The 27022-nt window shown below is 47.9% G+C and overlaps 1 protein-coding gene across 1 annotated transcript; it reads right to left on the bottom strand.

The window, feature by feature from the left end:
- Window positions 1-15562: 15562 nt before the first annotated feature.
- Window positions 15563-23053, bottom strand: NEURL3 (neuralized E3 ubiquitin protein ligase 3). Its single transcript, XM_026479795.4, has 4 exons — window positions 22193-23053; window positions 19214-19699; window positions 18184-18252; window positions 15563-17547 (listed from the first exon to the last, which is right to left on the bottom strand). Exons 1-4 carry the CDS (start codon window positions 22218-22220, stop codon window positions 17381-17383), a joined length of 750 nt encoding a protein of 249 aa, XP_026335580.3. The 5' UTR covers window positions 22221-23053; the 3' UTR covers window positions 15563-17380.
- Window positions 23054-27022: the final 3969 nt, after the last annotated feature.

Below are 27022 nucleotides of genomic sequence, written 5' to 3' on the forward strand. Positions count from 1 at the left end.
ATTCCCATATGAGTTCTAGCAGATTTGGGATGGAATCTTTTGGATAGTCCACATAAGTATCATATCATCTGCAGAGTTAGAGTTTGACTTCTTCTTTGCTGACTCAGATGCCTTGTATTTCTTTTTGTTGTCTGATTGCTGAGGCTAGGACTTCTAATACTATATTGAACAGCTGTGGGAATAGTGGACATCTCTGCCATGTTCCTGACCTTAGGGGAAAAGCTCTGTTTTTCCCCATTGAGAATGATATTCCCTGTGGGTTTTTCAGGTAGCTTTTATGATATTGAGGTATGTACCCCCATCCTTATACTGTGAAGAGTTTTAATCAAGAAAGGATGCTGTAGTTCATCAAATGCTTTTTCTGCATCTATTCAGAGTATCATATGGTTCATGTCCTTTTATTAATGTAGTGTATTGCATTGACTGATGTGCGGATGTTGAACCAACCTTGCAGCCCAGGAATAAATCCTACTTGTTCAGGGTGAATAATCCTTTTAATGTACTGTACTGCTGGATCCTATTGGCTAGTATTTTGGTGGGAATTTTTTTAAAGATTTTATCTATTTATTTGACAGAGAGAGACAGCCAGCTAGAGAGGGGACACAAGCAGGGGGAGTGGGAGAGGGAGAAGCAGGCTCCCCACTGAGCAGGGAGCCTGTCCCGGGGCTGGATCCCAAGACCCTGGAATCACAATCTGAGCCGAAGGCAGATGCCTAATGACCAAGCCCCTCGGGAGCCCATTGGTGAGAATTTTTGCATCTATGTTCATCAGGGATATTGGTCCATAATTCTCCTTTGCAGTGGAGTCTTTGTATGGTTTTGGGATCAAAGTAATGCTGGCCTCATAAAATGAGTTTGGAAGTTTTCCTTCCATTTTGATTTTTTGGAAAAGTTTCAGAAAAATAGGTATTAATTCTTCTTTAAATGTTTGGTAGAATTCCCCTGGGAAGCCATCTGGCCCTGGGGACTTGTTTGTGGGGAGATTTTTGATTATTGCTTCAATTCCCTTGCTGGTTATGGGTCTGTTCAGTTTTGGTAGTTTATACTTCTCTAGGAATGCATCCATTTCTTCCAGATTATCTAATTTGTTGGCATATAGTTGCTCATGATATGTTCTTGTAATTGTATTTCTTTGGTGTTGGTTGTGATCTCTCCTCTTTCATTCATGATTTTATTTATTTGGGTCCTTTCTCTTTTCTTTTTGGTAAGTCTGGCCAGAAGTTTATCAATCTCATTACTTCTTTCAAAGAACTAGCTCCTAGTTCGTTGATCTGTTCTACTGTTCTCTTGGTTTCTAGTTTCTGCTCTAATCTTTATTATTTCTCTTCTCCTGCTGGGTTTTCTGCTCTAATCTTTATTATTTCTCTTCTCCTGCTGGATTTAGGCTTTATTTGCTGTTTTTTCTCCAGCTCCTATAGGTGTAAGGTTAGGTTGTGTATTTGAGACCTTTCTTGTTTCTTGAGAAAGGCTTGTATTGCTACATATTTCCCTCTTAGGACTGCCTTTGCTGCATCCCAAAGATTTTGAACAGTTGGATTTTCATTTTCATTTGTTTCCATGAATTTAAATTATTTAATTTCCTTGTTGACCCATTCATTCTTTAATAGTATCCTATTAAAGAGGCTCTTTAGCTTCCATATATTTGAGTTCTTTACAACTTTCGTCTTGTGATGCAGGGAATGATCCTAATCTTTTGGTACCAGTTGAGAACTGATTTGTGACCCAGGATGTGATCTATTCTGGAGAATGTTCTATGTGTACTAGAGAAGAATGTCTCTTCTGTTGCTTTGGGATGGAATGTTCTGAATATATCTGGTCTGGTGTGTCATTCAAAGCCCTTATTTCCTTGTTGATCTTTTGTTTAGATGACCCTTCCAATTCAGTGAGGGGGTGTTAAAGTCCCCTACTATTGGGGTGCCTGGGTGGCACAGCGGTTAAGCGTCTGCCTTCGGCTCAGGGCGTGATCCCGGCGTTATGGGATCGAGCCCCACATCAGGCTCCTCCGCTACAAGCCTGCTTCTTCCTCTCCCACTCCCCCTGCTTGTGTTCCCTCTCTCGCTGGCTGTCTCTATCCTGTCGAATAAATAAATAAAATCTTAAAAAAAAAATAAAGTCCCCTACTATTATTGTATTATTGTCAATGTGTTTCTTTGATTTTGTTATTAACTGGCTTATATATTGGCTGCTCCCATGTTAGGGGCATAAATATTTAAAATTGTTAGATCTTCTTGTTGGATAGACCCTTCAAGTATGATATAGTGTCCTTCCTCATCTCTTATTACAGTCTTTAGTTTAAAATCTGATTTGTCTGACCCCAGCTTTCTTTTGATGTACATTAACATGATAAATCGTTTTCTACCCACTCACTTTAAATCTGGAGGTATCTTTGGGTCTAAAATGAGTCTCTTGCAGACAGCATACTGATGGGTCTTGGCTTTTTTATCCAATCTGATACCCTCTGTCTTTTGATTGGGGCATTTAGCCCATTTACATTCAGGGTAATTATTGAAAGATATGAATTTAGTGCCATTGTATGGCCTGTAAGGTGACTGTTACTGTATATTGTCTCTGTTCCTTTCTGGTCTATGTTACTTTTGGACTCTCTCTTTGCTTAGAGGACCCCTTTCAATATTTCTTGTAAGGCTGGTTTGGTGATTGAAAATTGTTTTAGTTTCTGTTTGTCCTGGTAGCTTTTTATCACTCCTTCTATTTTCAATGACAGCCTAGCTGGATAAAATATTCTTGGCTGCATGTTTTTTCTCATTCAGTACCCTGAATATATCATGCCAGTCCTTTCTGGCCTGCCAGGTCTCTGTGGATAGGTCTGCTGACAATCTAATGTTTCTACCATTGTAGGTTATAGACCTCTTGTCCTGAGCTGCTTTCAGGATTTTCTCTTTGTCTCTGAGATTTGCTAAGTTTTACTATTAGATGTCAGGGGGTTGACATATTTTTATTGATGTTGAGGGGGATTCTCTGTGCCTCTTGGATTTTGATGCCTGTTTCCTTCCCCAAATTAGGGAAGTTCTCTGCTATAATTTGCTCCAATATACCTTCTGCCCCTCTCTCTTTTTCTTCTGGGATCCCAACTATTCTAATATTGTTTCGCTTTATGGTATTACTCATCTCTCAAATTGTCCCGTCGTGATCCAGTAGTTATCTCTCTTTTTCTCAGTTTCTGTATTCTCCATCATTTGGTCTTCTATTTTTTTTTTTATTAATAATGATTTTTTATTATGTTAGTCACCATACAGTACATCCCCGGTTTTCGATGTAAGGCTCGATGATTCATTAGTTGTGTATAACACCCAGTGCACCATGCAATATGTGCCCTCCTTACTACCCATCACCGGTCTATCCCATTCCCCCATCCCCCTCCCCTCTGTAGCCCTCAGTTTGTTTCTCATAGTCCATAGTCTCTCATGTTTCATTCCCCCTTCTGATTACCCCCCCTTTCTTTATCCCTTTCTTCCCCTACTGATCATTCTAGTTCTTATGTTCCATAGATGAGAGAAATCATATGATAGTTGTCTTTCTCTGCTTGACTTATTTCACTAAGCATTATCTCCTCCAGTGCCGTCCATGTTGTAGCAAATGTTGAGAACTCATTCTTTCTGATTGCTGAGTAATATTCCATTGTATATATGGACCACAACTTCTTAATCCAGTCATCTGTTGCAGGGCATCTCGGCTCCTTCCACGATTTAGCTATTGTGGACATTGCTGCTATGAACATTGGGGTGCATATGGCCCTTCTCTTCACTACGTCTGTATCTTTGGGGTAAACACCCAGTAGTGCAATGGCTGGATCATAGGGTAGCTCAATTTTTAACTTTTTAAGGGACCTCCACACGGTTTTCCAGAGTGGCTGTACCAACCTGCATTCCCACCAACAATGTAGGAGGGATCCCCTTTCTCCACATCCTCTCCAACAATTGTTGTTTCTTGCCTTGTCTATTTTTGCCATTCTAACTGGCGTAAGGTGGTATCTCAGTGTGGGTTTGATTTGAATTTCCTTGATGGCTAATGATTTTGAACATTTTTTCATGTGTCTGTTAGCCATTTGTATGTCTTCATTGGAAAAGTGTCTGTTCATATCTTCTGCCCATTTTTTGATTTGTTTATTTGTTTCTCGTGTATTGAGTTTGAGAAGTTCTTTGTAGATCTTGGATACCAGTCCTTTATCTGTAGTGTCATTTGCAAATATATTCTCCCATTCCGTGGGCTGCCTCTTAGTTTTTCTGACTGTTTCCTTGGATGTGCAGAAACTTTTAATCTTGATGAAGTCCCATAAATTCATTTTATCTTTTGTTTCTCTTGCCTTTGGGGATGTGTCATGAAAAAGGTTGCTTTGGCTGATGTCATAGAGGTTGCTGCCTATGTTCTCCTCTAGAATTTTGATGGATTCCTGTCTCACATCGAGGTCTTTCATCCATTTGGAGTTTATTTTTGTGTATGGTGTGAGATAGTGGTCAAGTTTCATTCTTTTGCATGTAGCTGTCCAATTTTCCCAGCACCATTTATTGAAGAGACTGTCTTTTTCCCACCGGATGTTTTTTCCTGCTTTATCAAATATTAGTTGCCCAAAGAGCTGAGGGTCCATTTCTGGGCTCTCTATTCTGTTCCATTGGTCTATGTGTCTGTTTTTGTGCCAGTACCATGCTGTCTTTGTGATCACAGCTTTGTAGTACAGCTCGAAATCCGGCATTGTGATGCCCCCAGCTTTGTTTTTCCTTTTCAACAGTTCCTTGGAGATTCGGGGTCTTTTCTGGTTCCATACAAATTTAAGGACTATTTGTTCCAGTTCTTTGGAAAACGTTCTCGGTATTTTGATCGGGATAGCATTGAAAGTGTAGATTGCTCTGGGTAGCATGGACATTTTAACTATGTTAATTCTTCTGATCCATGAGCATGGAATATCTTTCCATCTTTTTATGTCTTCCTCAATGTCTTTTAAGAGTGATTTATAGTTTCTAGAATAAAGGTCCTTTATGTCTCTGGTTAAGTTAATTCCAAGGTAACGTATGGTTTTTGGTGCTATTGTAAATGGGATGGATTCCCTGATTTCTCTTTCTTCGTTCTCGTTATTCGTGTACAGAAATGCAACTGATTTCTGAGCATTGATTTTGTATCCCGCCACGTTACTGAATTGCTCTATAACTTCTAATAGTTTGGGAGTGGCTTCTTTTGGGTTTTCCATATAGAGTATCATGTCGTCTGCGAAGAGAGACATTTTGACTTCTTCTTTGCCGATTTGAATACCTTTGATCCCTTTTTGTTGTCTGATTGCTGTTGCAAGGACTTCTAGTACTATGTTGAATAATAGTGGCGAGAGTGGGCATCCTTGTCGTGTTCCTGATCTTAAGGGAAAGGCTTCCAGCTTTTCCCCATTGAGAATAATATTTGCAGTAGGCTTTTCATAGGTGGCTTTTATGAGATTGAGAAATGTACCTTCTATTCCTACACTCTGAAGGGTTTTAATCAGGAAAGGATGCTGTATTTTGTCAAATGCTTTTTAGGCATCGATTGAGAGGATCATATGGTTCTTGAGTCTTTTCTTGTTGATATGATGTATCACGCTGATTGATTTGCGAATATTGAACCACGCTTGCATCCCAGGTATGAATCCCACTTGATCGTGGTGGATAATCCTTTTAATGAACTGTTGGATTCTATTAGCAAGTATCTTGTTGAGGATCATTTGGTCTTCTATATCACTAACATTCCCTTCTGCCTCATTTATCCTAGCAGTTAGAGCCTCCACTTTTGATTGCACCTCATTAACAGCCCTTTTGATTTTGACTTGGTTAGATTTTAGTTCTTTTATTTCTCCAAAAAGGGATTCTCTGGTGTCTTCTGTGCTTTTTTCAAGCCCAGCTAGTATCTTATAATCATTATTCTGAACTCTACTTCTGACATTTTACTAATGTCCATATTGATTAGGTCCCTGGAAGTCGGTACTGCCTCTTGTTTTGTTTTGAGGTGACTTTTTCCCATCTTGTCATTCTGTCCAGAGAAGAACAGGTGAAAAAGAAACCAAAATACTAAAAGGGCAACAACGACCCCAGAGAAATATACACTACACAAACCAGAAGAGACCTGAAACCAGGGGAAAAGAAAAAAAGAGAGAGAATATGATCAGGCTGGTGAACAGAACAGAACCTTACACTAGATTTTGGGTGTATTTTGGTGTGCCAGAAGAAACTGCATCCCAAAATTTTAAAGAAAGAAAAACTTACATATATACAAAAAATAAGGTTAAATACAATGAAGGGATAGAATATGACCGTAAAAATGAAAAAAATAATTTAAAGATTTTATTTATTTGACACAGAGAGAGAGCACGTGCCCACATAAGCAGGGGCAGCAGCAAGCAAAGGGAGGGGGCGAAGCAGACTCAGTGTGGAGCAGGCAGCCTGATGTGGGGCTTGATCCCAGGATCCTGGGATCATGACCTGAGCCAAAAGCAGACGCTTAACCAACTGAGCCACCCTGTGCCCCTGTAAAAATGAAAATTAAAAAAGAGTTTAAAAAAGGAGCTGATAAGTTGGTTGAAAAAGGAAAGAAGAAAAATTTTAAAAAAGAAAAAGGAAAAAATTAAGAAAATTAAAAAAAATTAAAGTTGAAAGGCTAAAGAATCATAGGGAGAAAGCCATGAATTCTATGTGCTGTATTCCCCTAGTGCTGGAGTTTTGCAGTTCTCATTCATTGGTAAACTTGGTCTTGGCTGGACGTTCTTGCTGATCTTCTGGGGTACAGGCTGTGGCGTTGATGCTCAAGTGTCTTTGCCTCAGGTGGAACTGCACTGCCCTTGCCAGGGGCCAGGCTAAGTCATCTGCTCAGGTGTGCTCTCTGTAGCTTTCCTAACCCCCAAGGCTTTCTGCGCAGCTTTAGAGAATGAGAATGAAAATGGCGGCCTCCCACTCTCCGGGTCCCCCAAGGAGCCGAGAGCTCAGGACCCCACTCCTCAGTGAGCCCTCAGAGAAAAGCGGTCAATCACGCCTGTCTCCCTGGTCTCCGGCCGCTCTCCATGCTCACCTGGCCTGTGACCGAGTGTTTCTACCTCTGGCACACGGCCCTGTTTGGAGTCTCCAAACCCTGCAGATTCCTAGGGCGGGCTCTCGCGCTGCTCCTCCCCGGCGAGGAAGGGGGGTCTCCGCGGATCTGCTGCCCCTCTCTGAGCAGAGGCCCGACTGGGCCATGGTGCACGGTTTACGGCCACCCCCAGCTGAGAGCCCGCCCCTCAGCTCTCTCTGCGGCGGCTTCCCCGATCCGATACCTGGGAGCTCTGCCGCACTCAGGCACCCTCAGTCTTTCTGTGACCCCGAGAGTCCTGAGACCACACTGTCCCAGAGAGGGCTCCACCCCCTGCTTAGCCATCGGAGCGGACTTCTACAAGTTCCGACTTTGTGCTCCGCTGCTCTATCGCTTGCCGGTAGCCCACTGACCACGGCTCCCTCCCCCCTGGGTCTATCTTCCCACATATCACCTCAGAGTCACGTCTCCGCACCTCCTACCTTGCAGAAAGTGGTCACTTTTCTCCTCATAGAGTTGCTGCTATTCTTTTCTTCGATCTCCCGTTGAGTCGGCAGGTGTTCAGAATGGTTTGATAGCTAGCTAGCTGAATTCCTGGGACCAGAAGAAACTTAAACCTTCTACTCCTCCGCCATCTTGGACTCTCTCCGAGGGAACCACCCTTAAAAGGATTTTAAGCCACCCTGGAAGGAGCGCTCCACCCCTTCCCGCGTGCAAAGCCCTGATTGGATGCCAGGCTCAGGGTGGGTTAAGCAGATTACAACAGCCCAAGACAAGCTCAAAAAACCCCCTAGGCTCAGAAATTCCAGTGGCAACCCACGGGGGTCCCCTCCCTCCTCAGGAGCTTTGTATTATCACGTTGCTATTGCTCTATAAACCTTGCTTTGCTGCTTAACAAAACAAAAACAAAAACCCTTTTATTTCATTATTTTTAAAATATTTATTTATTTAAAAGTAATCTCTGCATCCAACATGGGGCTCAAAACTCACAACTCCAAGATCCAGAATCGCATGCTCTATTGATTGAGGCAGCTGGGTGCTCCCTATTGTTCTCTTATTTCTCACAGGGTTGTGCTCAAAGTTTGGTGGTCTTCATGGAGTAAGATGCAGGTGTTTGAGAAGTGTGGTCTCATTCCAGCACCAAAAATGACCAATACTACATACATACCAGAAATTCAGCCCATCAGAGAGCATGGCCCCTGAGCTGATACCTAAGTTCTTTCTAAGCCAGCACTGGGCAATCTCCTCTTACCTGCACCTGTCCTACAAGGCCTAGGCATTTTCCATTTCCATTATCTTGAGGGATCTCAAAGGCAAGCCTGATCATGGCCTGCCACAATCTGTTTTCTTGCCATCTGAATTTGCTTGATATCATTTTCTTTTCCTTTATTTGAAGTCTTTTTAGATTTTAAATGCATCTCTTAGAGACAGGATGTAACTGGATTGTATTTCCTGGAGTTTTTGTTTGTTTGTTTTTATCTGCCCAAACTGAAAATCCCTGTCACTCAATAAGCAAATTTAACCCATCACATTTATTATGAGTACTGCTCTGTTAGGACTTAATTCCTACCTACTCTTTGTTCTTTTATTTACTCTTCTGCCTTTTGTTGGATTGCTGGAATTGAGGTTCTATTACTTTTCTTTTAAAGGTTTGGAATTTATATATTCTGTTTGTAGTCTTCTACATTTTTTTGTATGCTCTTTGACAAATCAACAAACTTACCTTTTTCTCATTTTTATTGTTAATAATTACCTATTCCTAGTGAAGAAAGAAACTTAGCATGCTTTTGCTGCTCTCCACTCCACCGATGATGATATCATCTGTGGTTTTCATTCCAGATTATCATTGAATTTTTTCGTAAAATTAACATTTATTTAGACTAAACTTTTTTTGCTTTCACTAATCACTACTGCATTACTTTTTTTTTCTTCTTTCTGAAACAACTCCTCTAATAATTTTTTCATAAAGTATCTGTAGATGAAAAAGTGGTTTTTTTTTTTATATGGGAGAATCTCATTTTGCCCTCATGTTTGAATGGGAGAATGGCCTGTAAATTTTTAGATTTCAAAATTATGCCCTCATCAAAATGGATACTTAAGATCTGTGCATTTTCTGTATGTAAGTCATACTTCAATAAAATAAAATTTAAAAATCCCTCTGAAACTTGAAGATATTATTCCATTGTCTTTCACCATCCAGTATTGTTGAGGAAAACTACTGTTAATGTGATTCATGTTCTTTTGTTTGTGATTTTGTTTTTTCTCCTTGGGTCTTGTCTTTATCCTCAGTGCTCTAAAATTTCATCAGTATAGGTCAAGGTGAAGGTCTTTTTTTCATATTCTGCTTGACAACTGGTGGGCTTTTTTAATCTGAAGACTCTTCAATATAAAATTTTCTCTATTCTTTGAGCATTCTCTTTTTTCCCTATTTTTCTCCATTTTCCCTATTTTCTCCTTCTGGAATTTGGATATTTGAACTTCTGCATCTATTCTTTTTTTCATGTTTCATCTCTTTGTAGTTTTCCAGTGCATTCTGTTTGATTCCAGATCATGAACTCATTTTTCAGCTATAATCTTTCTGCAATTCAGTCTGTCTAATGAGTTTTTATTAAATTTTTAGTTTCCAAGGTACCTACATTTTTTTCTTTTACTAAGCAGGCTCCACACCCAGTGTAGAGCCCAATGCAGGGACTTGAGCTCATGACCCTGAGATCAAGATCTGAGCTGAGATCAAGAGTCAGACACCTGACTGAGCCACCCAGGTGCCCCTGTACCTAGATTTTTTTTTAAGATTTATTTATTTGCGAGAGAGAGAGAGAGCATGAGTGGGAGGGACAGAGGGGGAGAGAATCTCAAGCAGACTCCATGCTGAGCAGGGAACCCCCCAACTCAGAGCTTGATCTCATGACTCTGAGGTCATGACCTGAGCCAAAACCAAGGGTCAGACACTTACCCGAATGCACCACTCAGGCGCACCCCTACCCCCACCCCGTACCTAGATTTTTTGATGAAATGTCTTTCTGCATTTATATTTATCCTAAATCCCAGGTCTGTCTGTTCTATTAACTCTATCTTTTCCAGGTATGAACTCCTCCTTTTGTTAAGTTAGGTGTCTTTTCCCCCATGATATTAGCTTTTTCAAATACTTGGCTTTTCTTGGGTGTGACCTTGGAATTAAGATTACTTGTTAGATTGAGTGGTTTGCTTGCTAGAGCGAGTAGGATAGGCATCTGTGAATTGCACTGCAACTGTTTAAAGTGATCATGAGAAATGGATGGCATGTGCTGCCGGACAAGATGAGTCAACAGTTAGCCTTCTGGATATAGAAGCTTCTGTTGCCCTGAAGAACCATCAGTGTTTGGGGCTTTGCCCTGCCTCTCTGACCCACACATACACCCCCACTGCTCTTGGCCATGGGCAGACACCTCCTTGGCTCACAGCCTGGCCTGAGATGAACATTCCTGACCATGTATTCTGATGCCCCAACCATTCATGGTCAGTCAGGAATGGGCTGTCTTCTCCCAGCCCTCCAGTTCTGGGTTTGAAGCTTCCCTAGAACTTCTCCCACTTCTTGCAGCAGACCTCTCCTCTGTGGAATTTTTTTTTTAAGATTTTTATTTATTTATTTATTTGACACAGAGAAAGGCAGTGAGAGAGGGAACACAAGCAGGGGGAGTGGGAGAGGGAGAAGCAGGCTTCCCGCTGAGTGGGGAGCCCGATGTGGGGCTCAATACCAGAATGCTGGCATCATGACCTGAGCCAAAGGCATCCGCTTAACGACTGAGTCACCCAGGCGCCCCTCCTCTGTGGAATTTTGGCCCAAGGTTTCCATCTTCAATCTGTTCCCATCTACTTGTCATCTTTTATAATGGCACTAAATAGTTCCTTCTATTGTTTTTGAATGAAGATATGGATTTATTATATTTTTTATGAGCAGTTTATAGAAACCTGGAGTAAAAAGAAACAACTACATATGTTCAGTGTGCTATCCTGAACGAAAGTTGACCAGCTTTTTGTATAGACTATTTTAAAACTTACCACATTATACTACACTTATCTATTTCCCAGTGTGACGCCCAAGGATGCAGAGAAGGCTGTGCTTATAGTAGGATAGCTTCTAGCGTCTGGTGCTTAATATTTTTTGGAGTTAATTTGATAAATAAATGAAGAAATGATTGAGTCAGAGTGGTTGTGAGGGAATTGGGGGAGCTGGTAGGGCAGAAGGACATTCAGGGGCCCAAGACACGGGGCACTGCTGGCTAGCACAGAGGTCCCTTCCAGTGAGTGACCAGGAACGTCAAGTGACACTGAGACTGGCATGAAAGCACTTGACCCCTTGCCACCAGTTCTGAAGAGCTTGCCCACAGCCAGCAGGAGTATGAGCTACGGGCCCACTGTGGCCCACCCACTGCCCCTCCTGTCATCCCTTACTCCTGTCCTAGGCCGAGGAGCCCAGGACAGGTGGAAGAGCCACTCTATTTCCTTCTGTTGGGTTTCAGTCCTGTGGACAGAAGCTGGCTCAGGCAGGGCCCGTGACAGCTGGGGATGGTCACAGAGCAAGTCTTGAGTGCTTGGTGGTTGAGAAATACAGCTGGGCCCAGAGTGGCAGCAGCACTGAGTGGGTGGGGTGGCCAGAGGTGGAATGTGAGGCTGAGGTGTATGGTCCTGAAGCCCTCCTGATACGGGGCAGCAAGCAAGTCGGAGGAATAGAGACAGACAGGGCCAAGGTGGGTGGGGTGGGGGCCTGGGGCTCAGAGGTTATGGGGGTTTAGCCGCTTGTAGGTGCCTTTGTGCTGGAGGCCCACTCTCTTCATCAGCCCATCTGCCTCTGCAGGGCCTCGGCTGCTGGATGTTCTTGGTGACCGCCTCATAGACAGTGGGGGGCCAGGCCGGGTAGAAGAGGTGGCTGGCCTCCTGCCCCTGGTAGAGGGCACTCGTGTGGCTGTTGAAGCACTCGTAGGAGGCAGTGTCATCATACTGGCCAGCCACAGTAGAACTGTGGGCAAAGAACTCCTCCAGCATGGGCTTCTCCTCTGGGGTGGCTTTGAAGAAAGGTTCACTCTGTTTTCATATGTCTGCCGCTGTGAGGTGGGGCGGGGGGGGTGTAGCCCACGATGAAGGTGTCTTTGGGCAGAAGGCCATCCTGGAACAGCCACCAGATGGTGGGCTAGGTCTTCTCGGCTAAGTTGGCTGATGCGCCCATGATCATAAAGATATCTGTATCAGATTGATGGAAGGCATTGCCCTGCTACAGCTCCTCCCTCTGGACCTCACACAGTTGGGCCCTGCTTAGGGCCATCTGCTCTGCCAGGGTGTTCTCTGTGCCTCACCGCCAGTGAACTCACAGCAGGGGAGTTCCTGGCTGGTTCCCCAGGCTGTGCCCTACCCCCCACCTCCCTTAACCAGTGAGGGCGGCTATGGCTCTGAGCAGCCCGGCTTCATGCAAGGCATGTGGGTGAAGCCTCAGCAGCCCCCACCCCTGGGGGGGGCGGAACAAGCCCTCAAATTTAGAAACTTTTTGGTCTATTATTTTCTTCCCTTTTTTCTGTTCTCCTGGTCTATTATGTGTGTGATGGAGCACTTGGTGGTGCCTCACAGGTCTCTAAAGCTTTGTTCATTTTTTGCTATCTTTTTCCTTTTCCTCAGGCTAGATAATCTGCATTAATTTATCTTCAAGTTCATTGATCCTTTCTCATGCAGCTCAAATCTGCTGTCAAGCCCCTCTAGTGATTTTTTTTTTTTTTCCAGGTATTGTGCTTTTCAACTGCAGAATTTCTATTTGGTTGTTTTTATAATTTCTATCTCTCTATTGATATTCTCTCTTTGGTGAGACTGATAACATGCTGTCCTTTAATTCTTTAGATATGGTTTCCTCTAATACTTTGAACATATTTATAATAGACTAAATCTTAAAGTCTGTCTAGGGGTGCCTGGGTGGCATGGTCAGTTGAGTGTCCAACTCTTGGTTTCAGATCTGGTAGTGATCTCAGGGTCATGGGATGGAGCCCTGCCTCAGGTTCTGTGCTCAGCGCAGAGTCTGCTGAATTTCTCTCTCCCTCTGTTCCTCTCCCCCATGTGTGTGCTCTTTCTCTCTCAAATGAGTAAATAAATCTTAAAAAAACAAAGTCTCTGTCTAATACAGATGGCCACCAGACACATGACAAATTGCTCAACATCACTCATCATCAGGGAAATGCGAATCAAAACTACAATGAGATCATCACCTCACACCTGTCAGAATGGCTAAAATAAAAAACACCAAAAAAACCCAACAAGTGCTGGTGAGGATGTGGAGAAAAAAGAACCCTCGTGCACTGTTAGGGAGAATGCAGTGCATTTCTGGTGAGGCCACTGTGGAAAAACAGTATGAAGTTTCCTTAAAAAATTAAAAATAGAACTACGCTATGATCCAGTAATCACACCACCGGATATTTACCCAAGGAATACAAAAACAATTAATTCAAAAGGATATATGCATCCCTATGTTTATTGCAGCGTTATTTACAATAGCCAAATTATGGAAGCAGCCTAAGTGTCCATTGATAGATGAATGGATAAAGATGTAGTATACATATACAATGGAGTATTATTCAGCCATAAAAAAGAATGAAATCTTGCCATTTGCAACAACACGGGTAGAGCTGGAGAGTATAATGCTAAGTGAAATAAGTCAGAGAAAGCAAAAACCATGTGATTTCACTCACATGTGGAATTTAATAAACAAAACAAAGGGAAAAAAGAGAGAGAGAAAGTAAGAAACAGACTCTTAACTACAGAGAACAAACTGGTTGGGGGGTGAAACAGGTGAATGGGATGAAGAGTGCACTTACCATGATGAGCACTGAATAATGTATAGAATAGTTCAATCAGTATATTGCACACCTGGCACTGTATGTTAACTATGCTGGAATTCAAATAAAAAACTGGAGCTCCTGGGTGGCTCAGTCAGTTAAGTGTCTGCCTTTGGCTCAGGACATGATCCCAGGGTCCTGGGATCAAGCTCTGAGTGGGGCTTCCTGCTCAGCAGGGAATCTGCTTCTCCCTCTGCCTCGGCCCCTCCCCGATGCACATGCCCACATGTGTGCTCTCTTCCTCTCTCAAAAACAAAGACATTTTTTTAAAACTTTAAAAAATAAAATAAAAACCTAAAAAAAGATTATTTAAAATTAAAATAAAAAAAAAAGAAAAAGAACATTTTTGTCTAGTAAGTTCAACATGTAGCCTTCCTCAAGGAGACTGAAATGGGCCATACTTTCCCGTTTCTTTTCAGGCTCTATAAACATACATACATACATACATATGTGTGTGTGTGTGTATACACTTTTTTTTTTCCTTTGAAAACCAGATCCTCCAGATAACATAATATGGCAACTCTGAATACCAGACACCACCACCACCTCTGCCAGGATTTGCCGTTACTGTTGTTTGTATACTTGTTTGTTCAATGACTTTCCTGGACTAGTTCTGTAAGGTCTATATTTTCTCTGGTGTGCAGCCACTGGTGTCTCCACTAGGTTAGCTTAATGGTCAGCTAATGATTAGACAGAGATTTCCTTAAATGTCTTGAGCTAGAAAATCTTCCACTTTTTGCCAAGTAGCTCTGGGGGTTGAGGCATGCCTTCAATCTCAAGCAATTTAAATCTTTGTCTTAGTCTTTACTTCCTGCTTGTACAGGACCTCAAGGTCAGCCAGAAGCAAGAGATCAGGGCCCTTCAGGCCTTTGCAGACCATGCACACAGGCTTTTAGATCCCCGGAAATATACCAGAGCTTTTCAAATTCCTGTAAGTGCATCCAATTTCTCAGATGTCTCTTTTAAATTTCTGGCTGGGCTCATGTTTGCCCCCCAACTGGTATTACAGTCTTTGGCAGCTGTGAGGTTAAGCAATTGAAGCTGATTATATTTGACAAATACCCTGGGAATAGGGGTTTTCCCAAGTAGAGAGCTTCAACTTGGATTAAATAATAACAGCCTGTAAATCAAGCTTTTCCAATAAACTGTCATCCAGGTCAAACAATGATGATGCTTGGGTGACAGAACTTTCTCAGGTGCTCTTAACCCTATCTGTCCCCTCTAGCAGCTGCAAGGCTGCTGGTTTTCAAGGCTACTGTGGAGCTGGGGCTAGAGGGGTGGCCGTAGGCCAAGTTAAAACCCCACAAACCCACTGTTCTTACCGAAGTTGAGCAGTTTCTCTTGGATAAACCCCTCTTCAGATTGCTGTTCGCCTTTGGTTAATATCTAGAGTTCTGGAAAAGTTGATTTGTATAATCTTGCCAATATTTTTGTTGCTTTAATGGAAGAATAGATTTAGAGGACTCCTCACGCCACCATTCCAGAAGTCCCCCTGCTCTGGTTAGAGATCATTTCTAAGATCAGGCTTGCTCGGGTGTTAACTAGTAAGAAGGTGTTCACTGGAAATAGGATGAAAGTACTGCCCTTGCCCTAGAGGCATCTGATTTAAAAACAAAAAGACACTTAAAGGGTGAAGAAGGGATCTGTAGGAATCATTCCAAGATACTGGGGATGACACAAGGGCCCTCGGTAAAAGTTAGTGGGCTGTCAAGACTCACACCCAGACCCCTGACACCTAGCCCATTGATCTCTTGGCTGCTTCCCCTAGGAGATGCCGTTTCCAGGGGAATGGAGATGCCATCTTTTGAGTACTTCATCTGAGCTACAAGTTTCTTTCTTTCTTTTTTTTTTTAAAGATTTTATTTATTTATTCGACAGAGATAGAGACAGCCAGTGAGAGAGGGAACACAAGCAGGGGGAGCGGGAGAGGAAGAAGCAGGCTCATAGCGGAGGAGCCTGATGTGGGGCTTGATCCCATAACGCCGGGATCACTCCCTGAGCCGAAGGCAGACGCTTAACCGCTGTGCCACCCAGGTGCCCCTGAGCTACAAGTTTCATACTCATGATTCTCACACTTTCAAGCAGAGAAAATGAGCTTATTTCCATTTTACAGATGAAGAAACTGAGGCTCACAGGAGTCAAGTCACAAGACCAAGGTTAGACCATTCATGAGTGGTGGAGAGGTGATCCCACTCCAGAGTGTAAGCTATTCCAGTGTCACTGAACCCAATGTCCTGACCCACTGGTTGGCAATGGTGTGGGTAGGGAGGCCGTTAATGAAGGAGCCCGTCATTACAATTTTTAGCGCAATAAGTTGGAACTGCCCTTTTAGTCCTCTCTCCCAGGAAATACCTCCCCAAGAGTCCCGAGCAAGGAACAACAGCAAAGTAATAGGTATGGCTTGCCCCAACCCAAGCAGCTGCTGAAGGGAGCTCCCGGGTCAACTCCTCCCTTCCTTGAAGAGCCAGAGCCTCCCGGCAGTCCCCTCAGATCAAGGGTGGCAAGGGCAAAGCCTGGCTGTGACATCAGGGCTGGGAGCGCAGAACTGCCCCCCCCCCCCGTGTGCTCAGCAGAATAAAGTCCACAGGCTTGAGTGGCCAAGCCCCACCCAGTCCCCCGCAAGCCTAGGGTGTGTCTGCAGAGGACAGAGGGTATGTTCCCAAACGCCCCAGCATCCCAACAGCCCAAAGCTCCATCCACACCCCGCCCCAACTGCAGCAAAGGGGACATACTCGTCACAAAATCATTCACAAGAGCCAAATTTATTTTGACCCCTCCGAAATTGGCAAGGAAATAAGCACAGTCAAACAGTGCAGTCCCACGTGCAGAAACGTCTTCAGATACGCGATCTCATGGGACCTGACAGTCACCCTGCAGGGCAGGCAGGGCAGCTAACTATTGATCTGCTTTATGGAGGGCTTCTCTGGGGGACCCAGGCTCCACACAGGACTGTAAACATTCCACCCAGATGCCTCCCTGCGTCTGCTCCAGGCTCCTCGATACCCCAAGATGGGCTGGGGTTCTACCCGATACATGCTGATATCCGACGTTCCTCCGCTATAAAACCAGGATCAGGCCGCCCCATCTCTGAATAGAGGCCATTCTCCCTGACATGACCTATGGGTACCAGGACTGCTAGGTCTACGGTGGCTGCACCGGGTGGTCAGCCAAAAGCCTTGGCAAGCTTTGGGCACAAATGAACCTGGCTAAGCAGAGGGCCCACTGCTGAACCACCAGGGAGATAGTTCTGGTGTGGGCAGAAAAATGGGGCTCCTCCTTTCTCCACTGGCCCCGATCTGTTGGGGAGGAGAGAAGAGCCATTGCCTCCCTGCCTCCCTCTCCCTGCTAGGCTTGCTTCTGACCAGCTTTTCTGACTCCCCCAGAATGCGGGTGGGGGGCTGCACCTCCTCCCTCTGCAGAGGCCAGGCTCAGAGTCAGACTCAGTCTGCCACCTGCATCAGGAGGCCCTTTCCAGTCCTCAGAGTAGGGGGGCCCTACGTGGGGGTCACGGCCTCGATATCCCAGCGACATACAGGGCACCTGGCCGAGTCCCTGAAGACCCGCCAAGCGCAGTAGCTGCAGAAGTCTGTGTGGCCGCAGGGAAGAAGGCAGGTGTTGGCAGCACGGTGGAAACAGATGGCACACTCCTCTCCTGCTGCAGCTGGGAAAGGGGACAACACAGGTTGGGGCACGCGGGAGCAAAGGGTGGGCAGCCTACTCACGCTATAACTACAGGGCAGAGAACCACGCAGTCCTATTGTGAAGAATATTACCTCACGAGAAAATGCTCACAACATAAACGCAAAAAAAACCACTGGCAAGAAAACCATAATGTACACACATATATATCATAAAATTCCAACTTAGAAAACAGGAACACAGAGCACAATTCCCCACAGATACATGACTACAAAATGGTAGGAGAAAACTCCACCTAAAAGGTAATCGGTGGTTTTTTTTTAACTTCCATATTTATTCTTTAATATTTATTTTACTTCTGTTTGGCAAATCTTTTATTATGAACATGGACTGCTTTTTAAAGCAGGGACAAAATAACACTATTTGTGCATGAATGTGCTCTTGTAACTTGTAAAGTTAGCCAATGTTTCTAGAAGGCAGAGCTGTTAAACTGCTGTTAGGGTTCCCGTAGGCAGTACCAAATCTTTTGGCCTAAAGCCTGTGGGAGACTTCATGGGACTTGGAAAGGCTTTAGTTGAGCCCCCAGAGCTGGGGTCTCCCGTGGTGCCTCTGGTGCTGGAGCCCCGGGGAGCCCCTGGGGCTGGGGGAAGCCACTCACCTTCAGGCTGTGGGGTCTCATCACTGAGGGTCCATGGTACGGTTGAGGGGAAGACACTGGCTGTGGGATCTGAGGCAGAGAGGGAGACTCAGGGCCCAGGGAAAGCAAAGCCAGGGTGCTCCCACCCCACCCCCACCAGCCCCTGAGGTAGTTTCGTGGGCTTTCTTGCCTGGAATGCATTGCTGGAGCTCCCAGCTGATCTTATGGCCCCAGCCGTCCCTTCCCCAGTTTAACCCAGCAGAGAATTCTTGAGGCTGTAGATTTTTTTTCCTAAACCACCCCACCCTTCCTCTAGACATCTCGTCTTTGCCCTGCTGTCGCTGCCTGACTGGAGACACTCAGCATTACCCACCTTCCTAAACCCAGATGTGCATTAAAATCCCCCAGGAGGCTGGGAAAACAGGTGTTTGGGCCCACACCAGACCTACCAAGACAGGTGTCCCAGGCGTGAGGCTTCAGCAGCTGCGACAAGTGATTTTAAAAACGGGACTGCTTGTGTAGGCCCCTGACGACTAGCACAGGAATGCCAGTATTTCTTTTTATGGATGTTTCCTGTATCCACTCTCCCTGAAATCCACCTCCTTTCAGGTGGCTAGAGGGATGCTTCTAGTCTGCCCACGCACTGGCGGAACGGCTCACTTGACCCGCACGAGCAGTCTTCCCGGGCAGCTCTAACGCTCCTACTCGCGTTCCCTTTGCTTGCCGCCCTTGACTCTTGTGAACTCCTACTTAGACAGCAAAACCCAGCCTCCAATCTCTTCCTTTGGGAAACAGCCCTTTAACAGATGTTTGGAAGGCTAGTCCTATCTTCTTAGCATTCTCTAGGGACAAGGTTGCCCTCCCGTTGGGTCTTGTCCTTCTGGCGTCCCCAGTGCCCATCTTCATAACCTGCCCTGGGCAGGAGCTGATGGGAAAACTGCATATGAAAAACTGAACGGATCTCCCCACGGCTGTGCGCGGGGAAGCAGTACCACCCGAGCCTCCACCTCCCACCCAGGGGCGGTGCCTGGGTCCCCGCGGGTTGCCTCACCCAGCAGCTCAATGGCCTTGGTGGTCCCGTACACGTCCATCACGGCCCAGAGCGGGGCGCCCATGAGCACGCCCTCGCGCAGCAGGAGCCGGGGGCCCGCGTTGACCCTGGCGAAGAGCCGGCCGCGGCGGTTCACCCAGAAGCGGACCACGTTCCCCGGCAGCGCGCCGTCCTCGGGCAGCACGGCCGCCCACGTCGGGCTCTGCTGCTCCAGGTCGGGGCACACGAAGGGCGGCAGGCTGGGCGCGGACACCCGCGCGGGGTCCAGGCGCGTGAAGCCCACGCGGAGCCCGCCGCACCAGCCCTCCTCTTGGCCCAGCACGCGCAGCGCCACCCGCTCGCCGGGCCGCACCGGCCGCTGGCTGAACACGATGCCGTCGTGGAACGTGGCGCGCCTGTGCGCAGTGCACCGCTCGGCGTCCAGACGCACCTGCGCGCCCTTGGCCTCAGCGTGGAAGCGGAGTATCTCTCGCGGCGCCTCGGCGTCTGTGGGGGTGGGGGTGGGGGTGGGGGTGGGGGTGGGGGCGTCAGTGCGGTCTGGACCCCGCCCCACCCGCTCGCCATCTCCCTGGGGCCACTGCTCCTGCCCTCATCCAGGGCCCCCCTCCCCCCACCAGAGAAAAGCGTGCCGGGGATCTGAGTTCCAAGGTGAACTTCCCCAAGCGTTAGTGCCCCTCCCGGAGGGATGCTGTAAAAATTAAAGGAACTGGTGCTGGTTGGTACCGGCTCTCAACACCTGCTAATGGTCATTGGGATTAAACAGAAAAAGCATTTTTTAGAACAGTAGATATAATATGATCCAGGTTTTCTTCGACACATACGTTTATATGTTTAGTAACATATATATTCTATCTGTATCTAGAAACAATCTGAAAGGAGATGGGCTTGCTAATGAGGGTGAGCTCTGGCAGATGGGTCCTGGTGTTCGCGCTGTTTTCCTCTCTGTTTGTCTGACTTTATCATTGTCCCACAGAGAACCTGCACCATTTGTGAAGGCCACGGCCCTCAGTGAGGACCACTTCCTTTTCTAGGAAGAGAAAGGGGTCCAAAAAAAAAAAAAAGAAAGGGGTCCAACAGTCCCCCCACAGGGGGAGGTGGGGGAAGGGGGGCACGGGCTGGAGAAGGAGTCCCAGGTCTGCCCCTCAGAATCCTGGGCTGGGCCAGGGAAGGCCCACGGCTGGGCTTTAAAATCAGGGGACTTCCCAACCTGACTCCACTTGGCAGCCAGGAGAGGAAGTTCCCTACCGAGCAGCCCTTCCCCTCCAGCCCCAGGTCTGAGCCTGGAGGAAGCTGGTGAGCTTCCTGCCCACAGCTGCATGTAGCCAGCTCCCAGGCCTCATCTCTCTCCCCTCCACTTCTCCCCTCCTGTTCTGCTCTTTCTGGGTTGGAAGATGGGAGCTGAAACTAGAAGGGAATTCAGTCAGAACTTGAACCAGACCCCAACCCAAAAAAGCAAGGCCCCTACCCTCCCAGGTCTCATCAGTTTCCCCAGCCTCATTTCTCTGACCACTCACAAGCCTGCGAGATTCCAGCAGGTCACAAGGAGGGGAGGCTAAATCTGGGCAGGTACAAGGGATACCCTTCAGGTCATAGGGAATGTGTCCCTGATGGATTCAGGTCAAAGGCAAGCCTACCATGGTTCTCTCACCTGAGGCCTTAGAGACAAGCACTCACTCTGGCCTTGGGGACCTCTGAACCCTGCTATCCAAGTTCACCCCTCCCTCACCCAAGCCCCTTGACTGACTGTCACCCCTTTCTGGAATACCCTCATCTCTTCCTTCCTTCCTGATAGTTTGCCCAGATGCCTTTTCCTGGAGGCTATGCACAAGCAAGGGGGAGTCCCCAAGTAGGCACAGACGGTGACCAGGTACCAGAGTCAAGGGCCCTGACATCAGATGGATTGTCTTTGGGCCCACTGCAGAGTCGCTGAGGCATCCAAGAGGCTCTGTGGAGGGCAGCCATGTCTGATACCCAGATTCTAGTCCCAGCTCTGCTGCTCACCTATGCAGGTCACTGCCCCTCTGGGTATAGGCCTCCCTATCCACCAATGGGATTGATATCCACCAATGGGTATGGCCAGCCATGGCCTGGAGTCTCCAGGTACCTGCCTGGAAATCCTGAATGTGAGGAGTTAACTGCCCACTTGGGCAGGCATCATGACTTTTGGATGTCTCCCCCTGCCACACCCCCAGGCAGATTCAAAGAGAATCTTTGCAGGTCTCTTGGAGTTTAAGTGACAGAGGGTCAGCCCTCTGCTCAGCGAGGACCTCCCTGAATCTTCGTCATCTCTAGTATCACCCGTCCAGCCATCAAGCCTCTTGGGTGCCAGGCACAGATGAGCCCTTACAGCGTGTCTTTCGTTGCTCCCACAACCTGCAGGGAGGCATGCAGAGGGCGTGGAGTGGGAGTGGCTCTGCCCACCTCCACCGCCAGGAGCTGAGGAGCCAGGGGCTCGCTGCTGCCCCTGCACTCCTCCCACGCTGCCTCCTTTCTGGCACCACCGTGACCTGGAATCCACACTTGCCACAGCAATAGAAGCAGCAGCAACCGTGGCTTGGTCCCCACCCTCCTCACCACCTCCCCCCGCCCCAGCTCTGGGTGCTACCTGCTGCTGGGTTGTGAGCCTCGGGTGCCCCTCGGGACCCAAGGGCTGAGGCTCCAGACTCTCTGCCTGGGACGGAGCAGGGTTCTGAGACGCAGTCCAGACCTCAGGTGGTAAAACACCAGGTTCTCCATCTCCTGCCCTGCACGCTACCGGCGCACTGTGGTTTCAGGTGAGGCTCTCAGAGAACTGTCGTGCCTGGTAACCTTTTGGTTTGTGCCTCTGGCAGCCCCGTAAGCTGGCAGGGCTTACATTGGCCCTGGCCTGCAGATGAAGAAACTGAGGCCTTAGGGAAAAGTGACTCACCCCAGGTTCCATAGCTTCCCCTCTCCTTCTATATCCCTGGTCTTGGGACCAAGCTTAGGGCTCCCACTTACCAGCCTGGGAACAGAGCAGGGCCCCCATCAGCCTGGGGTCCTCGGGCACAGGTCCCTGGGTCTGGAAGGAATTGTCTGTGGAGAAGGCTCGTGGACAGGTTTCCAAAGATTCAGCGGTCTCCTTTTTATGGGACAGGATCGTGTTACAAGGTTGATGATTAATTAGAGGTTGCTGTCACGGGTTATGATATCCGGGGAATTTCCTGATGATTGCCCCTGGCTCACAGCAGAACTGCTGCGGCTCGCTGACCTAAAGGAAGCAAGGACTCCGGAGATGGCCTGGGTAGGACTTAAGACAGACTTCTCCCCGACTTCTGACCGGTCGTTCTCAGCCCGCTGCTCAGTATAATTGCCTGAGGCGCATTAGTAAGTACTCACACCCAGACCCGCCCCAGAGACTCTGATTCCAGTGGCCTGGGGTGGGGCCCAGCATCAGTAGTTTTGAAAAGCACCCAGAAGATTCTAGTGCACAGCCAGGGTGGAGATGCCTTGCTACAGACCCCAGGCATACAGGAGGTGCTTAATCAATGTCGCTGAAGTGGACTGAATTGAATTAGCTGCATCCCAGGACCTGTGGAGTTGCCCCGGCCCTGGGTCTCAGGCAGAGAGGAGAGGTGTTGATTGTTCTCCCAACCTTGTTGGAGTCAGAATTCCACTTTCCACAGTCTGCTACAAAACACAGCGTCCCACAGGAGGTCGTGCTGAACGCCTGCCTCCTGGTGTGTTCACTGTGGCAAAGAAGTCAAAGATCTCAGGCGTCTGGCTGGCTCAGTCGGTAGAGCAAGTGACTCTTGACCTCAGGGTGGTGAGTTCAAGCCCCAGGTTGGGTGTGGAGTCTATTTAAAAACAAAAACAAAGTCAGAGATCTTCTGCCCCCTCCATTTCTATAGGAGAACGGAGGCCAGTGGAGGGAAAATGGCTTCTTCTAACCTGGTACTTCCCACAAAGCAGCAAGCGTGGGAATCTCCCACGGGGATCTTATTAAAATGCTGATTGGTTCAGAAAGCCTGGGGCTATGGCTGGGATTTTACATTTCTAACAAGGTGGTTCTGCAGAACCCACTTTAGGTGGCAACGCCCTGGGTTAGTTTGGAGGCTTATGGGTACCCTGGCCCCCCACCTCCAGGCTAAGCCCTTCCCAAGACCCCAGATCAAGGCCATGATCAGTGACTACTCTGAACTCAGCTAAGGGGAGGGATATCCCCATGCATGTCTCTGGAGGAGCTAGGGACAGTGGTCCTGGTGACTGGGCTGGGGAGGTTGTTGAGGTGGGAAAGGTTGGAGGGTCTGGTGACCCAGGTTCTGCCTCCTGTGCTTTCTTGCCCTCCCCTATCCTCCCTGGGCCCTGGTGTCCCCATGTGTAAAGCAGGAAGCCAAGGTGAGCTGGTTTCTGGGCCTTTCTGGCCCCGACATGCTGTGATTTTAGTCTTGGCAATGGAGAGGTGATGGCAGTCTGGCCCCAACTGCCCTCAGAAGATGTTGCCTGGACCCTGGACCTTCTCTTCCACACCACACCCCTGGCCAGCCTCCCTCGGGTTCCCCCTCTAGAAGTCTTCCAAAGGCAAACGGATGAGAAAAGTTAATAGCAATCACGGCGAGTCCAAGATTGGTGGTTCCACCTGGTCCAGTGAGGTGAGGGCCCCACGCTTTATGGTCCTGCGGGCGCAACGTGAGAGATACTGGCTTAGGGCATCGCCTTATCTCTGGGCGTTGCTGGGGCCCAGAGATCCCCCCCTTCCCCCCCCCCCCCTCCACCTGTATCACTGGCTGCCTTGGGTGGTGACCAGAGGGCTGGAGCCAAGAGCACCTCGTTGATAAACAATAATCTTACAAAAGAAGTGATTATGGAAGTTTATCAGGGAAATCAGGTCCCCTCAGCCCTGGTGGAAAATTACCTGGCAAGCTGCAGACATCAGGCTACCAGCTGCCAAGAGGCTGATGTGGTCTAGCTCCATCTTCAGGACCTCAGTGGGAGTAGGCATTCTGAGGGGCTGCCATCCTGCCTCAGGCCTGACGCCTGGGGTGCAGGGGTGCCCAGGCAGCACCGCCATCACACACTTAACTGTTCTAAGTCCAGTACCGTCTTAACCTGCTAATCCTCGTGGCAATTTCTCAAAACTATCTATTTATTGTAATCATTCCCATTTTACAAAGTGGGAAACTGAGGCACGAGGAGGCGAAGCACATGGTTCACAATCACAAGGCAGTCAGCTACAAATCCGGACTTGGCCTCGGCCGGCTGGCTGGAGAACCAGGGCCTTAACCGCTGTGCTACTGAAACCGAGCCAAGCCCGCAAAAGCTGCCAGAGCTTCTGCAGCAAAGAAAGAGGCTGTCTGTTGGTGTGTCATCACCCAGGAGTACCGGGGAGGGGGGGGGGCTAATGCTCCCAGGCCGAGCTCCCCAATGGCTTACAAGCAGGGGTTTCAATAGGATGAAAATCCAGGGTGTCTAGGGTCTTGGATCAAGCTGACTGATCAGGGATTACGTCGGCTCTAATCTTTCCTTTCCTCATCACCCGGCAGCATCCTGACTGTTTGGTAAGCTGGTGGCCCTGCTTCGGGGACCTGGTTGTTCCGCTTTAGGGGCCTGGAACTGGGGCGAATTCTCAGCAGATCGCATTAGTGCTGTCATCTCTAGACCGCAAGGGCAGAAGTTCTCCGTCCTGGAACTGTCGCTAAGCTGCAAGCTACTATTATCGTTTTTTCCTTGCAAACATGACACATGTTTGTTCTCTCAGGCAGAAGAGCGTCCCATGGACTTTTCCGGATCCAACTTAATCTTATTTCCTGAGGCATTTTTACGGGTTTTTAAAACAGTAGCTATGGGGCGCCTGGGTGGCTCAGTCGGTGAAGCGTCTGCCTTCGGCTCGGGCCATGATCCCAGGGTCCTGGGATGGAGCCCCGCATTGGGCTCCCTGCTCAGCAGGCAGCCTGGGTCTCCCTCTGCCCCTCACCCTGCTCGTGTTCCCTCTAGCTCTCGCTCTTTCTCTCTCTCAGATAAATAAATACATACATACATAAAATCTTAAAAAAAAAATAAAACAGTAACTAAGGGTTACAGGACTCGGGTCAGCTAGGAGCCAGATGTCTGAATCGTGGGGTCTGTGGGGTCTTGCATCCCCAGTTGTCACTATGCCCCCTCCGTGCCTCTTCACTTAGGCCACTTTGCAGCTTTCTGAGCATTTAGTGGTCCTCCCTGTTGGACTGTGCTGACCCTACAGTAGGAGCTTTATGGACTGTTGCTAACGGGTTCTCAGAGTGAGGCAGAGGCCACCTCAATGGAGACCTTCCCTCTCCTCCAAGCCACCTACACAGCTGTTGTGCACATTTGCTCCAAGACAGTCCTTGAAGCGTCCCCTGGTGGCTGTAGTCAGTACTGCAGGCTGTGCTGAGGCCCTGGAAGCTAGGAGGGCAGACAGGTCAGAGGGCTGAGACTTCTGCGGCCTCCGGCCTCCGCACCTCCTTTCCTGACCCCGAGGTTCTTCATAGTCCCTCCATCCCTCCCCAGGTTTCCCTCGCCAGCACTCAGCCCTCACCATTTGCCCAGGGCCCCATCATTTCAAAGGGCTTCCACAGAAGCATTTCCTAAGTAGCCTCAAGCACTCTCAGAAGCTAGCTGCTGGACAGCTGTTTCAGTCCCCGCCATACAGCTGAGGGAGCTGAGCACTTGCCCAGGGTCCATGCCAACTGTGGTGGAGCAGAAATGGGAAGCCAGTGGGAGCCGAGCCCAATCTGGGGACAGCTAGGCCGCCCCATCCCTTGTCTGTCCCACCGCCAGGGCCCTGGGACCCCTTATTATGCTTGCCTGTGTTCAGCTGTTCCCCATGGGGCCGAAATCTTGGAGGGCAAGGGGCTGCCATGCCTAGAAACCAGCCCCTAGAACAATCATGGCCATGTGCACAGTAGTGCGTCAGCAAGAGTTTGTCAGTTTCTTCTAAAATTGCTGGCCGACCTACCTAATGACCCAGAGATGCCCCTCCTAGGTGAGTGCCCAACAGACTCGGGTGCATACATCCACAAAGACCGATATGTGACTACTCAGAACAACGTTATGCATAATAGCCCCAGACTAGAAACAGCCCAGATGTCCGTTGTGCTGGACGCTCTGATGTGCTGCTCAACTCCCACTTCAGGAATGAGGAACCTCCAGAGGCTGGAGTGCTCCCTCATGTGGTCAACTGAGGTTCTTGTGCAAGTACCATAGTCCGGCTCCCCCCTGTCCAGTCCTATTTCCACAGGTGTCGACCCCAAGAACACTCGCTAATGAGCCCTGTTAGTAATCTCTGTCTCAGGGGCTGCTCCCTGGGGAACCCAGCCTCCCACACCCATCAACAGGAGAACGGAAAAATATTGCCATGTAGTCACACCATGGAAGTTTCGCGGCAATAAAAACGAATAAAGTACTGTTATCCACAACAACGTGGTTAAACCTCACTGATGTGATGTTGCTTTAAGAGAAGACCCAAAAAGCACCCACTGCACACCTCCACTTATATGAAGCTCAAAAACAGGCTAAATTAATCCGTGGTGTTAGAAATCAGCATAGTGCTCACCTTTGGGACTTAATGACTGGGAAGGGGCACAAAGGAGCCTCCCAGAGGAATTGTCCTCTATCTTGATTGGGTGATATGTAGACATATGGAAAAATTCATCCAGGTGGACCCTCAAATTGCATGGTAATTGACCTTAATTACATATTGGCTAAATTCCCTTCCTGCCCCAAAACGCTGATTCTGAGTAAGGTGATGAACGATGGGAGTATTCACACTTGCTTGGAAAAATTGGCCCTAGAAGCCAGAGGGCTTAGCTAGTACTGCCGCCTGGTGGGGAG

The sequence above is a fragment of the Ursus arctos genome, unplaced genomic scaffold (assembly GCF_023065955.2).
Source record: "Ursus arctos isolate Adak ecotype North America unplaced genomic scaffold, UrsArc2.0 scaffold_8, whole genome shotgun sequence".
Lineage (NCBI taxonomy): Eukaryota > Metazoa > Chordata > Mammalia > Carnivora > Ursidae > Ursus > Ursus arctos.